The 24,086-nt window shown below is 35.7% G+C and overlaps 2 protein-coding genes and 1 long non-coding RNA gene across 7 annotated transcripts in view; 2 read left to right on the forward strand and 1 right to left on the reverse strand.

Annotated features, from left to right (window-relative positions):
• The window catches only part of roraa (RAR-related orphan receptor A, paralog a), a 512,855-nt gene extending 503,679 nt beyond the window's left edge, over window positions 1-9,176 (forward strand). For 4 of the 5 annotated variants that reach the window (XM_087310917.1, XM_087310916.1, XM_087310918.1 and 1 more), the window contains 2 exons: window positions 1,147-1,259; window positions 2,187-9,176. In XM_087310917.1, coding sequence (XP_087167043.1) covers window positions 1,147-1,259; window positions 2,187-2,351 — 278 coding nt within the window. In that variant the 3' untranslated portion in view covers window positions 2,352-9,176. 5 annotated transcript variants of the gene reach the window in all.
• On the reverse strand, window positions 8,599-9,274 carry LOC141381024 (uncharacterized). The gene is made up of 3 exons (XR_015526712.1): window positions 9,085-9,274; window positions 8,859-8,983; window positions 8,599-8,735 (listed from the first exon to the last, which is right to left on the reverse strand). It is a non-coding gene; the product is annotated as an uncharacterized LOC141381024 (long non-coding RNA).
• A 2,024-nt stretch (window positions 9,275-11,298) lies between these two features.
• The window catches only part of ice2 (interactor of little elongator complex ELL subunit 2), a 36,265-nt gene continuing 23,477 nt past the window's right edge, over window positions 11,299-24,086 (forward strand). The window contains exons 1-9 of the mRNA XM_087312537.1: window positions 11,299-11,433; window positions 11,518-11,625; window positions 14,290-14,575; window positions 14,988-15,107; window positions 15,364-15,498; window positions 15,581-15,697; window positions 17,562-17,718; window positions 21,172-21,356; window positions 22,848-23,312. Coding sequence (XP_087168663.1) covers window positions 11,420-11,433; window positions 11,518-11,625; window positions 14,290-14,575; window positions 14,988-15,107; window positions 15,364-15,498; window positions 15,581-15,697; window positions 17,562-17,718; window positions 21,172-21,356; window positions 22,848-23,312 — 1,587 coding nt within the window. The 5' untranslated portion in view covers window positions 11,299-11,419. The remainder of the gene's footprint in view (window positions 11,434-11,517; window positions 11,626-14,289; window positions 14,576-14,987; window positions 15,108-15,363; window positions 15,499-15,580; window positions 15,698-17,561; window positions 17,719-21,171; window positions 21,357-22,847; window positions 23,313-24,086) is intronic.

Raw genomic sequence — 24,086 nt, forward strand, 5'->3', positions numbered from 1 at the left:
CTATTTTAGTTACTTTATTATTGCTAAAGTATAGCTGCTATTGTCAAGGCCAGTAAACAGAAAAAACCCAAACGCAGGTGAAGACAATGATTTGTGGAAGGCAAAAATTCTAACAGATCAGTTCATTAGCCAGAATGCAAAATTGAAAAAAAATCTTCTAAAAGGCAATGTCTCAGTCTCAAGGGAAAAATGCACAAAAACCTCAGTTCGACAAATGGAAAACAAAATGCTCTTCAGCAAGCAGTCCTCTCAGCCTGATCAAGAAAGAACAAAAATATTATAGTCCAAAAAAGTGAACAACGAAAAATGACAAAAAAAAAAAAAAAAACACTTGCAGACTTTGATGGAGGGGAAGAGAATGACTGGAAATAACCAGGAACAAAAAAATAGACTGGCCAGTAGAAACAAAGGCAGGTGTAATTGTCAGAACCACGCCAGTGTCCAGGACATCAAAAACTCAGGCAGCACAAGAGCAAAAGCTTCGGGCAAGCCAGGGACTACACAGAAAAGCTGAGAAGGTAGGGAGAGAGTCCTGGAGTCAAACAGAAAAAGGTTAACTAAAAACATTAAGTTTACCTATAGTTGATGTTGCAGGGTCAGAAGCAAACAACAATCTGGCACTGAACAGCAGAAACCAAGAGAATAAATAGGGGAGCTAATAAGGAGAAAATAAGCAAAGACAGGTGAAGCAAATCAACTAAAATTATGAGAACGAGGAGGTGGAGAGAAACAATCAGGAGCACAAACAAAGGAACATGTGGCTAATACAAACAGAACAGATAGAACCAGCCGATCAGCCAGGAGTCCTGACAGCTATAAGTAGCTTGTTGTTAATGATGAGAGAATTTGCAAGAATAGTGCAGATTTGATTAAGAATTCAACTCAGCAAAATCAATGGTGTCTGATTGGTCATTTGCTTTCCTAAGCACAACAGAAATGTTTCCCATGCAGCAAGTGCAGATCTAAAGTAACATTTTAAATTAATTTTCACATTTCACTTTGATCGCAACAGCTGTAATATATTTAATATAATTGTTTTGCCTCATTATGTTCCATTTGTTTTTCTCACTTGGTTGCATGTCGGCCTTGTTAATTTCACAGCTTGTATATGATGTGATGTGTGTGTGTTTGCGTGTGTGTTTTTAGACCGATCCTGGCTCCAGGAGAAGGTGAAGGTGGAGAAACTCCAGCAGAAGATCCAGCTGGCCCTCCAACATGTTCTGCAGAAAAACCACAGAGAGGACGGCATACTGACAAAGGTACAGGAGAAAATAATTAATTAAAAATAGATTAATACAAAAATAATAAATGTGTGTGTTGGTGTATTATTTGACTTTATATTATATCATATTTTATTTTATTGTATTATATAGAAAAATGTAAATTATTGAATAGTAAATTTTTATTATGGAAAAGAAAGATATTATATTATATTATATTATATTATATTATATTATATTATATTATATTATATTATATATTATATTATATTATATTATATTTCATAGCTAATTTAAATTACTGATACTACATTTTTTATCATTTGTAAATAATCGAAAACTAGATGAATAACTGATATAAAAATAATACTATTATAATATTTTGAAACCTTTTAACTGCTTTTTCTTTGTATTTCTAGATTTAGTACTTAACATTTGAGGTTAGTAAAGTTAAGATAAATTAAAGTTATAGCTCAAAATGTCTCTTTTTATTTAATAATTAAATTTTAATTTTTAACATTAATTTTATTCATATTTAATTAATAGTTTTTATTAATATTTAACATTTAATCTTATTTCACCTTTATTCCGGTAACCAAAAAAACATGTTCATAGCTTTAGTTTTAGTAAATAACAGCACTACATTTTAGAAAATGGAATATAAAATCGATGTGTGAATATTGTTAAACACACATACATTCTGTTTAAAAGCCCTTGTGTTACACAGCCATGAGACAATAATTAAAAAGCAAACGGGGTCAATTTTGACTTCATGTATGACTTCATCCGCAAAGCTGCATTTGGTCTGGCGGCCGAAAGATTAGCTAATGTCATGTGAAAACCTGGGACCATCTGTGTTGTGTCTGCGGATTAGAGGGTCTGCCTTTTGCCTTTTGACCGAGTACTACAGGGTCTTTTTTTCTCCCAATTTAAAATCTCCCTCTCTTTCTCTCTCTCTTCCCGCAGTTGATATGCAAAGTGTCCACGCTGCGAGCCCTGTGCAGCCGGCATACGGAAAAGCTGACGGCATTCAAAGCAATATACCCAGACATTGTCCGCGCACATTTCCCCCCTTTGTACAAGGAGTTATTCGGATCGGACTTTGAGCAGTCGATGCCCGTTGACGGGTAGCATTTCCCTGCGCCCTGATGCCACACCGTGGGGAATGTCAAGCTTCAATCTGAGACACTTTAGCAGTGCCCTGCACACACACACACACATATGCACACACACCTGGATGGACGACACACTGCACACACACACACACACACACTTTTCCCCCCTAACCTTTTTTTTTTTTTTGGCCATTTTTTTTTTCGTCAGGGAGATGATGATAATGGACTGGGTAGGACTCCAGCGGTTTATTTTTGGGGGTTTGTTCCCTCTTACTGACAAAGGTGGGATTCGGAGCCCAGGGGAGAGGACGAGAAGATGAAGACACTTTTTTTTTTTTCCTTCTCTCTCTCTCTTTCTCTCTCGTTCCTTTCCAGAGCCGTCCCGTGGCGATTTGTCACCATCAGCATAAATAGTTCTGACTCGTTTCCAAAACGATTCCCAGAGAGAGCACCTAAACTTTTCGCAGCCCCTTCCTCAAGCCACGAATGAAGTTGCGATAAAAAAAGCTGATTATCTGGACTGTTCCAGCAGTTATTGTAGCACCAAAACAAGTGTAGAAGCATATGTTGTGGTTTCTTCCTTCCCTTGGATTTTAGTTTTTGGGATGCGAAACGAAGAAGAGAGAGAGAGAAAGAGAGATACATAGAAGAAGACACCTCCGAACAGCACCTTTCTACGGACAATCGAGGACTAAAAAAACAACAACAAAAAAAAGAAGGAACAACGTGTAGAATTCTGGTAATTCTAGTCGTAAAGCGTGCGATTGCTTTTAGCCGTCAGAGACTCCATCTATCATAGTTGCTTAGTGATATCGTTTAAGGCCATCTGCTATTAAGTCCCTCTCTGGAACGGTGTTTTATCGTAACGTAACGGTCTGACCACAAACATCGATGCAATGCAAAGGGTCCATTCCACCTGTTTTCTAACGTGTTACAGGGTATACGGTCATAAGTACAAACTATACAGAAGAAGAAAAAAAAAATAATGTTTATAGAATCTATTTTAAATAACATGTATGATATTTAGTAGCTAGACTATTCTTAATTGTGAAAAATCGATAAGGCACTTTTATTTGCACCTTTCTTTAATTTAAGACTTGTATATTTACCTAGTGATGTGTTGCATGTATAAATACCACGGTTCTGGAGAGTGATTGCTGGAAACCCAACGCTGCTGAGGGTGGGTGCGTGTTTGCGTGTGTGTTTGTGTATTTATTTGCGCGAGGCGGAGGTTGGTGCTGGGGAAAGGCGGGTCATGTGATCTGGGAGTGTATAATCATTTTTTTTTTGGTCATTTAAACTGGAACTAAGCTCTAGTTCTTGTGAACCTAAGCACACGGGGTCTATTCAGTGAAATAAGACCCTTTTTTTTCCATACGTCATTTGCTGTTTAATGGTTCCCTCTAGTGGTGGTCCACCAGATCTGTTGGCTGATTTACTTAAACCGACTATTGTGAGGGTCTTTGCCCAGCAACAACGCTCGTCGGGAACGTAAGAGTGAGGAAAAAATACAAAAAGAGACATATTCAAAGCCTTGTCTGGTTGAAAATCCTCTATTTTTGTAACATTGTACAGTGCTTATGAAGCCTATGAGAGAAAAAAAGGGAAAGAACGAAGAATGATTTAGCACTTAATCCTGCAATAATTAGAATATGTGTGTTTTTTTAATGATTTTATTTGTCTTTTTCGAAGAACAAGACATTTGTAGTAATAGTGCTATTTTTCGGAAATACCTAACTGTTGTGTGTTGCGCGTGTTTGTACGTCTTTTGAATGTGCCATAGTGGTCTTTCCTGCTTTTTTTTTTTTTTTTTTTTTGAGTCTAAATAACAAAAAGATTTGTTGTATTGTAACATTCCAGTAAAAAAACTACTTAGAAAATCCCACAATAATCCAGAAGAAGGGGAAAAATAAACATTATTGATCCTCAACCTGCTTATACAGACATTCTGACAAACATCCAGTATAGATCTTGGTAGCTTTTGTGTCATTCCCCCCATAATTTCCTCAGGGAAGAGTCTGTCTAACTCGATTCTGAAGCCGGTAGCTAAAAAAAAAATGTTAGTCAGCTCTATGTTGCATCTGAAGCTCAATAATTTGATCTTGATGGCCTGTTTAGAACAAATAAATAGAATTTTTAATATAAGTAAACCACATCACTAAACGATTAGTCAATGCATTCCATCATGAATGACAATCCAGGTTCATGTTTAGTTGTAAATCAGCAGTTTGTGCACTACACGGCTCAGGGAGAGAGATGCGGTGATGATTGAGAAAACTGATATAATGCGATCAGTTCCAAACCTAGTGAGCTGCCTACATAGACAGCGAAAAATGTGTGTTCACTACTTTATTTTGGCCAAATTTGGCCATATATTGCTGAAAAGCCATTCCAACATGGAAATATGCGATCAAAAGATATGATAATAATGAATTTATGCCATTCAGAATCATAAATAATGACAAAATGCTGTTAATAATGCAATATTTACCCAACAATTGAGAGAAATTTGCTCAATACTTAACATAGCAGCTTACTGATGTAAAAACTCCATTGAAATCAATTGAGAGAAGACACACCATTTGGTAGATAGGTGCCACCTACATGACATTGTTAAACAAACATTTATAAAAGTTGTGAAATAAAAGTGTTCCCCCTCATTAATTTATGTTTAAATTTTAAGGCATGTGCTGTGTCATTCTTTTAGCATAGCAACATGCTAATGTAGAATTCAATTGAAATCAACTGTAAGAGAAAACAAACATGCTACATGGTATTTTTGTAGTGGACAGGGATGTTTTCTATGTACAATAGTCCAAGTAATAAGGTTTTGTTGCCTATCTAGACAGCAAAAATGTGTTGCCAGAATGGTGAGAATTAGTAAATATGTGCTACACTGATTTGCCTTTAAATTGTGTATTGCGGTAAAAAAAAAAATCTTCCAACATGGCATGCTAATTACATCCTATTCTATACTAAAAATGTTTTTAATTTAATTTTATAGTTAATACTTACCCAAAGTTTATGCTTTGTGAAGCTTGTTAATGTATAATGTGTTTAGCATAGCAATGTTAACTTAATGAAGGTTATTAACGTAGAATGTATTTAGCATAGCTACTTGCTAACGTAAAACCAGCCTGATCTCACGAGAAAACGTAAGTGTTTTACGTTTTGTCAGTTAAGTAGCTAATTCGTACGAAATTATACGATTTTAAAAAGAAGGCGTGGCATCTAACAACCCCCATACCCCCCTCCCCCATCCGTCATTGGGGGATGAGCAAATCGTACTAAAATGTGCAAATTAGATTGTACGAAGTCATACGAATTACCTGCTAAATTAAAAAGTTACGAATTGCCATGAGATTGTGGTGCTTAAAACACATTAGATATCAATTGTGAGACGAGACAAAACACATGTTGTGAATGTAGATTGATCTAAACCACTTCTGCTACGTTACATTATGCTGCCTATGTAGATAACATACAAGGCAGCTCACTAGGAACAGAACTGAACCAAAAAAAGAACCTGGTATTGTGTTAAAAGTACAAATCTGTCACTGTTCATTCTTTAATCCTCATTTTTCATCTTTGGCAATTTCGTGCTCATGTCGCACCCCGTTATTCACTAGCATGAGTGCTGTCAAGTCAAGGGAAGACAGTTGTACATCATAAACAATGCGAAATGTGTCATTTCATTTATTCGCCCCGTAGGCCACTGGATTTATCAAGTCACCCAAGATCTAATTCCCTATACTCAAACAAAGCAAGATACCAACCTCAAGCGTGCTACGCTAATTTACTTAGCTACAACGTGCGTTTTTTTCTTCTTCTCTGGATTGGGATTTGTTCTAATTGTCGCTGATAATTGTTCGAGTCTATGTGCCAAATACCTCCTCACGATTTTGCTCCACCTTGAGACGTCCGTCGCTCGACAAATACGGGTTTCTACAGGGTAACCACTGCTGTGGAGTTCCCTTGATGAACAAGCTTTGCTGTCCAATGATCTTCATTCAGAACAACACCATAAAAGCTGTCACGTTTTGCCACTTTTTTTGCATGTCGTATTTTGTCAGTGTAATTTGTATTAGACGTTTTAAAGCAATATGCTATGAGAACTTTTTTGGGACAAAAATTTATTTTTTCTAACACAAGGTACTTAAACAGCTCCGAATCTGTGGTATTTTTAGACGTGTAGAGGTGGAAGATCCATTTTCCCTCTGTCTTTATTGTAAATTCTTTATTATTTTCGTAAATTGTGGTCCCCTCTTTGTAAGAAGCAATATACATCCGTACGTGGATGCGAAAGCATATACAAGCGGAAGTCTGTGTGTTTTGTGATATTTGTAATGTCTGCTTAAGGTTAAACCCCCCAGACAAGGCTTTAAACGATCAGGCGCAGCAGGGTGAGATGGTGAACTGTATGTTAGATCTTACGTTACTTTCCCAGGATTTAAAATATTTTACGTAGCACTGAGCTTGAATCCGTTGACAAGGCTGTACTAGCATGACACACCGCACTTCGACGTTAACATTTCAATTAGATTTATGCAACAAGGCCTATGCACTCACGGACTTCGGCACAATTACCGTTTTTTTCTTCTTCTCGCAATTCCGATAAATGTGTCATGCTTGCTACAGCATTCGAGCTGAAGGTTACTAAGATTTACGTCACTCATTTTCCTTGCGTTTTTTTTCTTTCCTAAAGCACAGCTGACGCGCGTTATTAAAAGTGAACTATGTTTAGATAATAGACGAAAAGAAAAGTCTTTTAGCCATAAACGAATGTCAAGCAATAATATATATGGTGTATTACGATTCATTTTGTGCATAGGCTTTGAACATCTGCATGTAAATACATTTTCTTATTTATCGCGTTTAATTTCTTTTTCCGCTTTGCATTTTTCAGTTTGTTTTAGTTTTATTTGTATATTGACTAGTTCTGTTCCCGGGTGGAGAACTACGAACGTCAAAAACGGCCTGTACAGCTACGTTTCCCTGTCCTCCTTTCGGCTTTTAATTCACGATATTTAATGTTCTATCGATCACATGTATAAAAGTAACTTTGTAACTTCTGTCTGTATAGGTAAGAAGAGAATACTGCTATTAAGACCTGCTCAGTGCGAAATATTTATCTGTTTTATCAGACACATCATGCTGTACAATATCTGTTTTGAGTATACTTCTCTCTTTTAGACTTAGTTCGATTAGTGGTAGGGTGTGCGGACATTAATTTTTGTGTTATACTGACGTGTGGTGCTAGGTAAGTTACTTTTGTGAACAAAAATTATGGATTCATAGACTAGGCCACCCTCTTAGTCCATTCATTTCACTGAGTATTGATGCATTATTAATATTAGGACTCGATAAAGAATAATAATAATAATAACGATTATAATAACTATAATGATAAAGATTACGATAGTAGTAAATTTACTTTCGAATACCCAGCGAGTACCTGTATCAGTGTGCTAGTCTTGGGACACGGCTTGTTTCCTTCCCACTTTTAAGATTATTAGCAAGTATCGGCTAAGTTAAACGTTGCAGTTTTAAATTTTTGACAATTGTGCTTACAAAATGGATAATTAAAAAAAAAAGCAGCAGTATTGTGTTCGTTTTTGGGAGGCGTTTCTTATCCAGTGCTTATTTTTTGTATTGGACGCTGGAAGGACTTTAAACACGCGATTAACTAACGGATTGTCTGCCACTTTTTGGCTCCCTCCATATATATTTTTTTTCATACATTCAGTTTTGTTTTGTTTTTCATTTTCAAAGTCACACTTACACACACTCACATGGTTAAGTGTTAGAAACTGTACAGGACAAAAGCGGTTGTGCGAAGTTTTGTTGCGAAACTTCCTGTTTTTATCTTTGTAGCAAGGCAGAATCTACTTGCAATAATTCTTAGCAAACGACGCTGAGTGCCTCTCAGTGGTGCAGGATGCAGAAAATATATTCGTCCGTTATTGTTTTCATCGTTTTTTCGACCGTGTTTGCACACGTAAGTGAATTCTGTCTGATGTTCCCGACTTTTATTTTTCGTATGTAAATGAGGCATTTCATGTTTGTTTATAGCCATGGAAACAACATTTATGGTCTCTGTGATGTCCTGAGATTCTTTTTCCTTTTCCCTCCGAACAACTTCACATGGGACATTTCATCCAGTCGGTTGGGTGTATTTTGGATATTCGCAGAGACAAAATGGCGGACAATAGACAATCCACTCCGTGTTCTCCTTGTTGTTTCCTGCCGATTAGATTTTAAGTTGACGATTATGGAACAAAATGACTAATGCAATGTATTTTAAGTGTTCATATGTGTATGATGCATACTACACTTCTATTTCTCGTTGAGCTGAAGGGAAGGGCACAAGGGCTGGAGCGGGACGGGTTGCATTTTGCTCCTGCCAACATGCGGGGGGGCGGGGGGAGGGGATAAAAAGCAGAAAACAGGTTTGCGGTTTGTCACATATTTTTACGTCACATGTTTGCTACTGATCTTAAAATGGGGACAGTCGATCATGTACCTTTTTATTCAGCTCTTTGGAACTCTCTTTAGGAGATAGTCTCTTCTCAATAGTGGTTTTGCTCCTTCCGTTTGTCTGATTCTTAAATATGGAAATAAGTATTTTGATTCATTTTGTAAATACCGCTGTAAAGAAAAATAAGAAATTTAATGTTGTCTTTTAAATACTTTTCATTCTAATATGAATGTTGTTATATTGTACTTAGAAACTGTACCTTTAATATTACCTTTATTAAAAGTGCATTGGACACATCGATTTTAGATGTGCTTTATGTGCTGTTATCCCATAATAAAATTTACCGCTTGTAATGGGCTCTTATTCAATGTGTGTCATACTTCTGTCTGAGGATTGTGTCGTTGAAGTTCCACAGCAGAAAAAGAGATGGGGAGCTGTTTAAAAATTCACTTTAAAAGCTCCTAGTGTCAAATATGATTGAAATAAAGCAGTTTTGTGAAGCTTTTATTATGGCAATGGACTATTATACGCATATATCAACAATAAAACAGGCTTCTGTTTGTAAATAGGGGCATTATAAATGTTAAAAGATTTTTAAAAAACATTTAAATGAGATTCAAAATGATTTAATGCTTTCTGTAGAACATTAAAATGGATTTTTAGCTCAAACTGTAGTCATTGGTGATTCATAAAACATACAGGCAAAACAAATAACTACCTATGGCTCCTGACAATACTCTTGAGGTCTTATGAAGTGAAACAATCACATTACCGTTAATAATGCTGTAAATAATGTACAGTTTTTTGCACATACTGATCATTTTGCTTCTAAATACCCATAATAAAGGCCGCAGTTTCAGTTTAAAAGCCTTTTATAATACTTTACTGAAAAAGCAGGTCATCTTTATATTTAATAGACTGGATTAAGGTGAGTAAATAAGAAACAAATAAATTAAATGAGCAAATTTTATATAAATTAACTCTATTTATGTGTATCTCAAAAGTCTTTGCCATTTCCAAAGATTAAAGTGAACATATTGGAATTCAGGCTGTAAAAAGTAAGGGTTTTACTTTATTTACAGTTATTATTTAGTACGTTATTTATTCATTCATTCATTCATTCATTTTCTTGTCGGCTTAGTCCCTTTATTAATCTGGGGTTGCCACAGTGAATTGAACCGCCAACTTGTCTGCATATTTTTATGCAGCGGATGCCCTTCCAGCCACAACCCATCTCTGGAAAATAGTACGTTATTTGGGTTACTTTTATTTAACAATTCCATCTTCTTCCCAACTGTGACTTTTATGCCCTTGTGAAAATTAACCAATATGTATGAAACATTGTAATTAAAACAAGAATGTTAACCATGGTACCTCCACATTATAACATTTTTTATAACAATGGCTTATGTAGTCAAATCTGATGGCTACTTTTTATAAAGATAAACTGACATTTCTTAGAAAAAAATTAAATAAAATTATGTGAGAAGTGAAGTCAGAATGGCTAGATATTACCTCAGAATATTTTGAATTAACCATAATAAATGAATGGTAGCCTAACGTTAACCATTTAGGCTATACTTCCAGTTTTGCCACAAATACCATGGTAAAACTATGGTACATGTACATTATAACAATTGTTTAACAATGGTATTTATAAGTCAAATCTGATGGCTGCTTTTCGTGAAGATAAACCCGCAATTCTTAGAAATAAATTAAATAACATTATGAAAAGTGAAGTCAGAATGGCTAGATATTACCTCAGAATTGTGAATCACCTATAATGAATGAACAGTGGCTTAACGTTAACCATTTAGGCTATATATCCAGTTTAGCAACAAATACCATGGTAAAACTATGGTACATGTACATTACAACAATGGTATTTGTAGGCGAATCTGATGGCTACTTTTTGTGAAGATAAAAACACAATTTTTAGAAAAAATAAATAAATAAATAGCATGAGAGGTGAAGTCAGAATTGCTATATTACCTCAGAATTGTGAATTAACCGTAATAAATGAACGGTAGCCTAACGTTAACCATTTAGGCTATATAATCAAGTTCTGCTACAAATACCATGGTAAAACTGTGGTACCTGTACATTATAACAATGGTTTAACAATGGTATTTGAAGTCAAATCTGATGACTACTCTTTGTGAAGATAAAAACACAATTCTTAGAAAATAATAAAATAACATGAGAGGTGAAGTCAGAAGATGTTAGCTTAACGCTACCTCAGAATTGTGAATTAACCATAATGAACAGTATCCTAATGTTAACCATTTAGACTAAATATCCAATTTTGCTAAAAATAACATGGTTAAACTATGGTTAACGTATCTAAATCGTGGTGAATATGTGGTTAACCTTAACTCTAATTACTGTACGCACTTACCGACAAACGGTTAGCAACGATGGACGGTTATTCCAACGCTTTATCAGAAGCGGAACCTTTATGTCACGTGTTGTTTCCACCCGGAACATTCGGGAATTAGGACTGTTATGATGGAGAAACGTCAACGTGCAAAGCTCAAGAGTCAGTACGGTGTCTTATTAACGATAGATATGAATGACATCTAAAAGTTAAAAACAAACCAAAGACCATGGAGTTAAAATGGTAGGCGCCCACCATGTTGTCATTGTCTAAAGTTATTCGTGATGTTTACGTTGAGCTGTGTAATGGACGGTGTTTTATCTGCAGGGATGTAGAAGAAGCTGCAGCCGCTCCTCCTTATGTTTTCTCCAGAGATCTCTTTGAAAAGTTCACTCTGGCGCCAAACGTCAAAGAACTGTTCGCTCTTTTACACAGGTGAGTAAAGTAAAGCTGGTAATTTACCTCAGTTCTGCAGGGAGACTGAGTGTTATTTAGTGTTAGTCCGTAAAAACGAATAACAACTCATTTAGATTGGGGTAAAGTTGGTTTTAGGTTCGCACATTCAGAGTTTCTCCTTTATAATATAATTTCATGAAAGTGTTATTTGCGAACTCATTCATTCATTTTCGGCTTAGTCCCTTTATTAATCTGGGGCATACCTGTCAACAGTGGGAGGTGAAAATAAAGGGTATGCCAACCATAATAAGGGATTAAAAAAAACTAAATAGGTTAATTTGGAGCAGTTTCATTGTAGATAAACAGTTAAATGGTCAGTAATATGTTTTATTATTATTATTATTATTATTATTTACAAAAGAAAAAATAAATAGTATACATTAGCTGCAAATAAATTAGCAAACAGTTCAGCTTATTAAAATGAATAGTTATTATAATGAAATTGAATCAAGTTGTCAAATCTCATTAGCCGTTTCTTCACTATATAACTTATACATTCTGATTAAAGAGCAGCGAATGAATCTCGTAATTATTTAGATTTCTTTCATTTGATTACATTAAATGACAGGTGGCACTTTAAAAATGCACACATCTAGCGTTATGATGAAAGCATTCAACTGCTTTCCTAACCTTCTATGCTCATATGGGCCGAAATTGGTTGTTTAAAAAAATACCCACCAAGATCGACATCTTTAGATGTTATTATTTATTATTAATTATGTGTACATGTCCGTTCAAACCAATGACTGTAAAAAATATGGACGACGCGACAGCCCTTTTTCCCATTGAACGCCTTGAGGGCAAAACGCCTGCTTGACGGGCACAAACTGTCGCAAAAGACTGCTGAAATTGGAGCCTGACATGCGCAGAAGGATTGTCTGATGGAGCCAGAGGAGGAGCCGCGAAAATGAGCAGAGTCGAGCTTCCAATCAAACGCTTTATGTAAAATCAACTACGCCCCCCGAACTTCTCAGCATGCGTTTGCTGTCATATCAACACAAATGGATGTAATAACGTTAACAAATATGAGGGTTTTATATATTCAATCGCGCCAGCTCCAGGCCGCAGCGCATAACTTACTCGCGGCGTCGCGGGCTGATTCCGGCTCGCATGCGGCAGCACCTGCTCGCTCGGCCGCCGCATCTGGCTAGATTGACTCGGGCTGGAATTGGGTAGTGAGTCCAGGCATCCGGAGTAGGTCCAGCAGAGGTAACATTAGTCAGTCTGAGCTCTAAGAGATAAGTCTCCGGCAGGCGAGAATCTAGCCGGAACTGTTTTGCTATCTGGGTGGTTAGGCGTGTATCAGCAAACTAATAAAGCCCGAAAAAAGCCCTGAACTTAGCGAATAAACAGTGTTCCACCAGGATCATGTATGTCAGAAACTATAGTTTACTGCTGAACTCATTTTGTCATGGTAAAATAACACAGAAATCGAATAATAACATTTCAGTCTACTTCAGTCTCCTGCCGAAGCTCAGACGCCGCGCTTTGAGAAACTGTCAATCACAGCTGTCAATCACGATGACACGCCCAGCATTAAATTACTGCTAAAAACAAACTGTTTACAAAAATGAAGATCTGCAGCTATTTCAGCACAATAACCAGTGCCTTAATCGACCAGAACTATCTTTCGGGACATTTTATTGCAAGTGTAATATTTTTTTTTATTTGGGCTCAAGTCTCCTTCATTAACACGGAGGAGGCGGGCTTTATGACTTGTACTGCAGCCAGCCCCCAGGGGGCGATCTAACGGCCGAAACCTTCACTCAAACGTAGGCTTGCGGCACACTTGGTTCAAACACACACTTAAAACCCAGACTTTCGCTCCACTTTGAATCACATGTACCGAATCCGTTTATTTATCACTATGGAGCGCGTTAGCTGACAGTCACGCAACATTAAATGACGAGCCTCAACCTATCACTTCCATCCTATGGGAGTCGCTTTTTATAATGCATGATATGATTTCCCTATTTAGAGTTAGGAAATAGGCGCAGTAGGTAGTGCTGTTGCCTCACAGCATGAAGGTCGCTGGTTTGAGCCTTGGCTGGGTCAGTTGGCATTTTTGTGGGGAGTTTGCATGTTCTCCCCGTGTTGGCGTAGGTTTCCTCCGGGTGCTCCGATTTCCTCCAAAAGTCCAAAAACATGTGGTACATTTAAAAGTATTAACTTCTTTATTAGAACTACTTAATTTTTTATTTCCTTTTTTATTACTGCAGCATGTCATCACCCTAGAATTATAAGGTTCTGTCTGACATTTGTGTCAAAATTGAGTTGTTGATATTCTTATTTAATGACAACTTATTTACATTATGGAATGTTTTTTATAAGTTGTGTACATTAAGACTTTTTATTAAAGAAAAAACAAATGGCACACATTATTTGCTATATGGAATGCAAAAACTTTGAAGGTCATTACCTCAAAATCATTCAGAACTCAGATAGAATCTTATAACTCCATGGTGACGATATGTTAAATATGGATGAATCATAAATATGAACATAATTTCTTCCATAAATATCCAATGCCATCAAAGTCACTGGGTTTCATTCTACTTTATCTGAATACAAAAATAAAAAGTTGAAATGCAAAACTATTATATATTATTGAGCTGTATTTTTTTCTTTGTTTTTTTTGTAAAGCTCTGGTGTAAAACCAGAGGACGCTGGTCAGAAAGAGGCCGATGCAGGATCACAGCCAGCGAAGTGTGACGAAGTTTCAGATGTTAGTAACGCCTTGGCTGCAGACGAGCCCACGGCTGAATGCAAACCAACTCAAAAAGCCAAATCTACACCTGAGAAGAACTCTGTTGTTTCAGCTTTTCCTGAACCCTTAGTCCCGTACCCCTGCTTCACCAAGATCAATGCAAAAGAACGCAGATCGTACATCAGCATGCTCAAAACCAAGAATTATAAGAAAGCTTCAAAGGTAATCCCTCAACTTTTAGGGGTGATTATCAGCTTTGCAGACACATAGTGTGGTTTTAATGTATTATAGTTATACACTCACTGGCCACTTTATGAGGTACACCTTACTAGTACCGGGTTGGACCCCTTTTTGCCTTCAGAACTGCCTTAATCCTGACATTTGTCGGCTGCACATCCATGAGGCCAATCTCCCGTTAATATCACATATGGTCTATTGGATTGAGATCCGGTGACTGTGGAGGTCATTTAAGTACAGTGAGCTCATTGTCATGTTCAACGTAGTTGGACAGGTGTACCTAATAAAGTGGCCGGTGAGCATATATGCAATATTGTAGTTTTAATGTATTATAGTTGTATATGCAGAGTTATTGTTTTAATGTGGTTCTTGTCTAATCTTGTCTCTCGTTTCGAAGCGTTTGATCGAGCTGGTGAGGAATGAAACGACAGAGTTTATGAAATACCTGCAAGAGGTTTCCAGATTGCATGCTGATGGGTACAACTACATGCCAGCAGATGCCATCCGCTACACTGAGGTATTCTTTATTAATTTTTTTTTAATATATATTTTTTTATTTATTTAATTTCTGTGCAAAAATGTGTAATTTTTTTGTATTTTTATGTTATAATATTATCATTTATTTTATAATAATTGTAATAATAATAATAATAATAAACAATAATTTTATAAAAATAATATATTCATTATTTAATTTAATTTATTTAAGAATATTATTTACTTATTTATTTATTTATTTATTTATTTGCTTATTTATTTATTTTCTTCTGCAGGAATATTTTACCGCCTGCTTGGATCATGTGAAGAGTTACCCACAGGTTTACGGTATTCAGGAGATTACAAGTCTGACCAGTCTAAAATTTGTGTGTACAATATCGCTCAACTTTGAGAAACAGATTCTGGCGATGGTACTTATATTTTATATTTTGTTTTCAGCTTGTGTGAAACATACTGGTGTTTGTGTCATATCTCTTCGGTTTTTCTTCTCAGGGTAAAACAGACATGGTAAAAGAAAATGCTATACCGGCAAACACTCCGCTTGCAGTAGATTATGAGAGTGTGGCCAAAGTGGTTCCTCCAGCTAAAAAAGCACATTCAGTACACAATGTAAGTACCAGTCTGTCATTGTGTGAGTAAAGAAAGAAACAGATTAATAAATAAAATATTTACATATTAAATATTCAATATATGTAATTAAATTTAAATGATTATTGTGTTTTTTTTTTTTTGCATTGTTATTATTTTGCATTGTTTAATAAAATATGGAACTTTTACAAAGAAAAATTCTAAATTTAAAAGAAATTCCTTTAAGTTCAGTAGAAACATTTATTTATATATGATTATATTTTATATATTATCGTCCTATATATTACGGATCATAAATACTATTTAAATGTTGTTATTATTATTATTAATATTATACATATTAATCGGGAAAAAAAATCCACCCCAAAATAATTATTTAAATAACTTAATGTTTTGTCATTTTCTTATAATTATTTTTAGCATGTACTTTGTTCATATACAAGTTAATTTCAGTTCCTGCAATATGTGTCTTTAACCACTAGAGGGCACTACTGATATTTGCTTCAGATACATCTGTGTGAGTATCCCTTTAGTATAAGTTCACTTAATAGTGTTTAGAGCTCATGTGCTGCATGTTAAATACAACATGTGCAGAGATTCAAAACCACTGGTCTTCTGAATCTAGCAGACCCCATGACTGAGAGGCCCAGGACCTCTAAAAAGAGGAGCAAAACAAAAGCATCTGTCTTAAACTTCATGAGCTTTTGTAAATAAAGTCGTTTTATGTTCAGTTGAGTACACATTTATTAATAGTGCTTCTCAAAATCATTTCAAAGCAGCTTTACAGGTAAAGTTTATAGTACTTCAAGCAAAGATTGAATTATTTAATTGCTTTAATATGACTGTGTATTTAGGGATTCATTAGATAAATGATTAAAGATTGACTAAAAAGATGCATGTTTAATTTAAGGTCAATAGGAAATATAGGTTTCAAAAGTCTTTGTTGTTGTCTAATAAAATGCACAGGTGACTCTTATTTTGGTGTCACATGTTTTTAAGTAATATTATTATATTTTATGCTTTGATAAACCTGTATATATATATATATATATATATATATATATATATATATATATATATATATATATGCACACACAGTGCATCCTGAAAGTATTCATAACAATTTACTTTTTCCACATTTTTTATGTTACAGCCTCATTCCATAATGGATTAAATTCATTTATTCATAAATTCTAGACACAATCCCCCATAATGTCAATGTAAAAAAAGAGTTTTTGAAATTGTTTCAAATTTATTAAAAATAAAAACCTGTTAAATCACCTGTAGATCAGTATTCACAGCATTTGCTCAATACTCTGTTGATGCACATTTGGCAGCGACTACAGGCGCTAGTGTTTGTGAATATGATGCCACAAGCTTGGCACACTTGTCTTTGGGAATTTTTTATATAATATAATAATATAGTATAATATAATATATAGTCAAAATACATAGCCCTATGTAATCATGTAATCTATAAGGTAACTGTAGTCAGGTTATGAGTATTTTAAAGAAATGATTTCATTGAACTCAATGGTTGCTGCTTTTCTGCATTCCTCAGTGTATGAATTTTTTGTGTTCAACATAAGAAAGAAACTTAAACAGCTTTTTAACAAGCAGGGGATGATTAAATGATGTTAGGATTTTTGTTTTTGGGTGAACTATCTCTTTAAAAAGTAGTTTACTCTAATTTAAAGTATTTAATTTTTGTAATCTAATCACAAAAGACAAGTTACATAGAATCGGTAAATTCCCTGCTGTATTGGCAGCATATGAATTGAAAACGGGAGTGGACCTAAGACAGAACCTGGTGGCACTCCATACTTTTTCTGCTGTTATTGTGGATGTAATACAGGGCTGTCTTGATGTCTTTGAATGTCTCCAGGCCATCAGCAGTGACAGTAATGCAGAAAAGCTGAGCGCTACATACGAGCCACATGTGTGCTTAGCCAAAGAGGCCTTCATTCAGCTCCTGAACAACAGCTCTGAGCTCACTGAATCATGGGAGCTGCCAGTGTGGGTCAGAATGAATCCTGGGAAAGGTGAGAACTACTCTGCCGTTTTAATGCCTGTTCTTTAACAAGGTTATTGTAGTTTTGAATTTTTAAATAAGTTTTTATATGGAGATTTTACATTTTGAGACATTTTCGTTTAGCTTTAGTTCGTGTGTTTTGTTAGTTTTAATTTAGTTTTATATTATTTTATATTTCGATTTTAAATATGAAGTTGTAGTTAATGTAGTTTATTTTAGTTTGTTTTTTTTCATTAATGTAGAGCCGCACAATTAATCGTTAAAAGATCGCGATCTCGATTCGACCCCCTAGACGATCTTAATCCAGCATTTTTACGATTCTGCCAATCATATTTTCAAGTTCAGGAGAGAAGAAAAGGCGGCTGCACGAGTCTTTTCATTGTTTCACACACGTTGCTCAGTGACATTGACACCTCCAAATGATGTTGAATGAGTCACATACTGTATTTATAAGGTATAATTCACCTAAAAATGTCATTTTGTCTTAATATGATGTTTTCGCTATCGGGAAATCACACGTGACGTGAGCTGCTGACCTAGCTGTTATCACAGAAAGGGCGCGCGCACACTTTACTTAATGATAGACGTGCGCGCGTCTACTTTAGTGAACAGAACCTGTATATGTTGCGAGTAACAGGTAATACAGTTGTACATAATATTCTGTTTGTGGAACAGAGTGATCGTTTGGGAGCCGCGCGCGAAGTATAGACAGCTCTTAGCAGTCAGAATGAAAGCGAAAGTGTGCACTTCATTTAAATGATCGTATCACATTTCAGAGTTATGATTACAGCAAGCATTTGATGTTTTTTCTTTTATAGCGAACCCACAGCTGTGCATGAAAATAAATGTTTACAATGTCAGTATAACTACTCTAGCCTATATATTGTTGAATATAATCTGATAATGGCAAATGTCTGATTTTACCAGTGAATAAATTTGTCTAATATGACAGAGTGCAAGCATATATCTCAAACATAATAATTTAACCTCAGAACTACTATAAGTAGAATAGAATTATTTATAGAAACCAGTAGACCTACACATAATATTATTATCAATGTTGTGCTATATGTTTGTTTTTACCATACCTTTAATTTACATGTACAGAATCTTGAGAAAAATCGTGATCTTTATTTTAAGCAAAAAAAAAACGCGATTCTCATTTTAGCCAGAATCATGCAGCTCTACATTAATGGTTTCTGTTAGTTTTAGTTTAGTTTTATTTATTATATTTTCTATTTAATTTTTATGTGTGTTGTTTTAGTAATTCTAGTTCAGAGTTTCAAGTTCTAGTATCAGTATTAACAGAACACAATTAGTGTAACAGTTAAATGTGGGCACAGTTTACATTAACTCTTGTGCTATCCTTTTTCTACATACCCAGATCAGAAAAAGTTGGGGCAGTCTGGAAACCGCAAATTAAAATGTAGTGATTTCTAAGTTTACTTTGACTTGTATTCCATGTCAGACAATATAACAAACATTATTTAAAGTCTTCCTCATTAATTATTTACTATTTTTTCAAAATAAACACAAATTCTAATTTTGGTTCTTGTATAGCACGTTTCAAAAAAGTTGGAACATTAAAGCGTTTACCACTGAAGTTGCTATTCCTTTTCACAACAATTAAAAGACGTTTAGGGACTGAAGACACTAAGTTCACATGATGTGTGATGTGAAGTGTTTCAGGTGTAGTAAAAAGGTGGGCAACAGTATGGGGTTTTTGTTGTTGCATTTTGTGCTTTAAAATGTGCCACACATTCTCTATCGGAGACAGTTCGGGACTGCAGGCAGGCCAGTCAAGTACCTGTATCTTCTTCCTCCACAGCCAGGACTTTGTAATGTATGCAAAATAAAGTTTTGATGTGTCTTGTTAAATTATACATGGCCATCCCTGGAAAAGAAAGCTGCATAGTGTGCTTCAAAGTCGCTATGTACTTTTTAGCATTAATAATGCATCATAGAAGTGCAAGTTACCTTTGCCAAGGCACTGGCACAACCCATTATCATAAAAAGACTTGTTGCTGGGAACAGTCTGGATGATCCTTTTGTCCCAAGCACACGGCATCCATTTCTCCCAGAAAATATCTGAAATACTGATTCATCTGACCACAGTGCACATTTCCACTGTGTGATCCCAGATACCTCCGAGCCCACCGAAGTTGATGGGGCTTCTGGACACCGTTAACATAGGGCTTCCATTTAGCACAGTACTGTTTAAACTGGCATTTGTGGGTTTAAATGCGTATTGTGGAACTTGACAAAGGTTTCCAAAGAAGTGCTGTAGTGCTCATGTGTAGGGCCGGAGCAAGCTGAACTGCCGCTCTAGGCAGAGGACGATCACGCCACCCTCAACCCCAATGTGAAAACGAAAGTGACCGGTTATGAAAATGAAGTGAGGTGTCGCGGACCTCTTTTCCGGCGCTCTATGTGCGGATATAACTGAGGACGCGCGGATGCTGAGGGAGGGAGGGAGGTGTCGAGGTCTGGCGGACACCGCCCTCTCTATTCTGCCGCCCTATGCGTGGATATAACTGAGGACGCGCGGGTGCTGAGGGAGGGAGGTGTCGCGGACACTGCGCTCTTTATTCTGCCACCCTATGCGCGTATATATCTGAGGACACGCAAGTGCTGAGGGAGGGAGGGAGGTGTCGCGGACACTGCGCTCTTTATTCTGCCACCCTATGCGCGTATATATCTGAGGACACGCAAGTGCTGAGGGAGGGAGGGAGGTGTCGCGGACACTGCGGTCTTTATTCTGCCGCCCTATGTGCAGATATAACTGAGGACGCGGGGGTGTCGCGGACCTCAATTCTGCCGCCCTAGGCGCGGATATAACTGAGGACACGCGGGTACTGATGGAGGTGACGCTGATGCCGCCCTCTCTATTCTATCGTCTATGCACGAATATATCTGAGGTGTCGCGGACATAACTGAGGACGCAGGTGGTAAGGGAGGTGTCGCAGACGCCGCCCTCTCTATACTGCCGCCCTAGGCGACCGCCTAGGTCGCCTCTATGGACACGCTGGCCCTGCTCATGTGGTGATATCGCTTATAGATGAATGACAATTCTTGATGCAGTGCCCCTGAGGGGATCGGAAACCACGAGTGTTCAGCTTAGGCTTGCACCCTTTTCCTTTAATCACTAAAATTCCTTTACACTGAAAGACATGTGTTATGTTTATATAGACAAGATGTTTGTGTATATAATCATACGCTTGACTGATGTGTTTGGCTGAAAAAGCGCATCGGCAAGTTTTCTCTAAACAGCCGCAGCCGATATCTGATTATCAAATTATCTCAATTTTTTACCTCATTTTGTTAGTTTGGTTTTTAATTTATAGTGTTTGTTTTGATTTTATTTCAGTGTACTTATAGTTTTAGGCTTAGTTTCAGTTTTCATTTACTAAAAAAATCTTAGTTTGTAATGGGATGTGTGATGCTGAGTGTTGTTGTTTTTCAGGCATCTGTCAGAGTAAGACGGCGTTCATCGATGCTCCTCTACTGAAGACGGAGATGAGCTGCAGAGAGAGGAGTTTACTGTTTCACGAAGAGAGCCTGAAGTTGCTCTTTTCCAAGACTTCAACAAGACCAGTGTTTTTCGTCACTGGAGAAGAGCTGAGCTTCAAAACCACTCCTCCTGCTGAGGTGAGAACAGTTCTTGGAGAAATACAGAGGAGGATGAAACTCCGGACAGTTTATAACCTACTGAAGATGAATTATGAGTCAGTCGTTGTACTAATGGCTACCTATAAAATGTAATGTTTTAATAACGATTTTTTCCAAATAAAAAAGTCACAAAATAAATATTATCATATATCATAATTATAAATAAGATATTAATATACAGGTTTTTTTAATAGTTTTTTTATATTTAAATCTAAAATCAATGTCATTATATTGCTCTGTTAGACTTACTACATTGTACTATATTGTATAACTTACTATAAAACTTAATATATTTTAGTATACTATTATTTTAATTTGTCATTACAATAAAATACAATTCTTGTCATATAACATTAATAGATCTCCATGATAATCTCCATATTATTAAGTGCAATTATAAATATTGCGTGTTTTTTTTTACTATATTTGATTTTGTTTTACACAATTAGTTTATATTGTAGATTTTTCTTTATATTTTTTAAAAAGTTTCTTTTGCTTATTTAACCTGCATTTATTTGATCCAAAGTATTGCACTATATATATATATATATATATATATATATATATATATATATATATATAGCAATTTAAAATATCTGTTTTTTTTATTTTGAATATATTTTATAATGTAATTTATTCCTGTTAATTCCTCAGAGCTGAATCTTTAACATCATTTCTTCAGTCATGTGATTCTTCAGATATTATTCTAATTTGTTGATTTCCTGTTAGTATTAAATAATATATTAGTCGACACTTTCATTAAAGATGAACAAATTAGCATAATATTCATATTCTATTCTAAATATACAAAGTTAATCAAATTTTCGACTATATTGTAAAGGAAAAGCTATTATTGTATTTCTATGGTAAACTATATACAAATATTTAAAATTAGACTGGGCTAAGATTTATTGCGATTAATGTCACATCCAAAGTATATACATTTTTATTATTATTTTTGCATTTGATATTGTCTTATTTTAAATGTATAAAATACTGTAAAGTTATTCCATTTTGCTTTATTATATTTTTATCTATTTCTGTTCTAATTGTGTTTGAATTTAACTTGTTTATATATATATATCGGCGGGTCACTGTAGGGAAAAATTTACAACCTTGATTGTGCAAAATGTTTTGTTAAAGCTTGGGAAAAAATCACAAATAAATATAAAAATGTAAATGTGTATTTTGACAAGATACTGTATGTGCATATGTATATTTATGTATATATGATACATACATTAAAAACATCATTTGTATTATATACGTATAAATTTAACTAACTATATAAAATATAGTCTAACTATAAATAAAAATGTTCTAAAATATTTGCATGCATGTGTGTATTTATATATACATATACATAATAATAAACACAGTACACACACATATAATGTCAAAAAAAAATTGTGTGCAATTAATTTTTGCGCAGCACTAAAACATTTATTTACATTTATTTTCCTTACTCAGGATAAAACCTCCAGAAGTGTGGTGACGTTTGACGACACTAGTATGGATTTCGAGACTGACCTCACAGATCTGGAGTCCTTCGGCGAGTCTTACAAGCCCACTAAGAAAACAAAGGACCAAAATAAAAAGAAAACAACCGGCCTTAATCCGAATGCAGCTCCGTCTCAACTTACCCCAAGCCCCAAAAAACCGACAGACCCTTCAGATGCAAAAAAACCCACATTACCGTCCGAAAACACTCCTGAAACTGTGCCTGAGGAGCAAGCTGAAACAAACACGACTCTGGATGATGGAGGAAAAACTGCTGTTAGTGGAAATGAAGAGTCTGAAACACCCTCCGTTCAGTGTCCGCCTGTCAAACGGTCAAGATCCTTGAAGGACGACCAAACGGAGCCTGATTCAGATTCGGATGAAGGACGACTGATCATCGACCACATTGTTTCCCCACAGAGACCTTCAGCCCAGGTCAGTGTTTATTTAATTGACATCATTTATTATCAAGATGAAAACTCAATTAAAAAACAGTTCTGACCGACAAAAACATTTGACAAGAGCAGAATCAAAATTTCTGCCAAGGTTTTCAATCATTCATGCTTTTTTTAAAGTTTGATGTTATTAGTCTTTATTAGTATTTGCGTCGTAAGTCTTTAAAGGTGCTGTATGTCAGTTTTTGACTCTTCTAAAGCATAAAAATATCATATTATGTTTATATAATATCATAATACGTTAATAGCAGATATTTAAGAAACATGCTCAGTGAACATTCTTGTTTATCAGAAAAACAATGCTGAAGTCAGATATTCTGCTTTAAAAATGTCCATTACGTGTCTGAACGTCTGTCTTTGTTTTGGTTATTTTAACTAGCCCGATGCCACTTTAGCCAATTATATTTCAGCACCCCAGGTTGCCTTGGTAAACAGCGTATTTGCTTCATTCAATCAGAAAGGCTCAAAGCATGCGCCCGAAAATGCGACCTCCAGCGGACAGTAGCAGCCTCTGAAATGAGACGCAGATTCAGAGTTCCACATGAGGAGGTTATTAATTAGCATATACTATAAATATTATGAACGTAAACATTAGGTGGGCAGGTTACACTGTAACTCCATGTCCGAACATCTTGCTACGTGAGGACATTTGCAGTGATAAGCAATTTGGCTGTTTGCACCAGATTAAAAATGATATCAATTTAAATACAGCCATTCAGAAGCAAAGAACAGTGCACTTACTGCACTCCAGCAC

The sequence above is a fragment of the Danio rerio genome, chromosome 25, assembly GCF_052040795.2.
Source record: "Danio rerio strain M-AB ecotype USA chromosome 25, GRCz13ab, whole genome shotgun sequence".
NCBI lineage: Eukaryota > Metazoa > Chordata > Actinopteri > Cypriniformes > Danionidae > Danio > Danio rerio.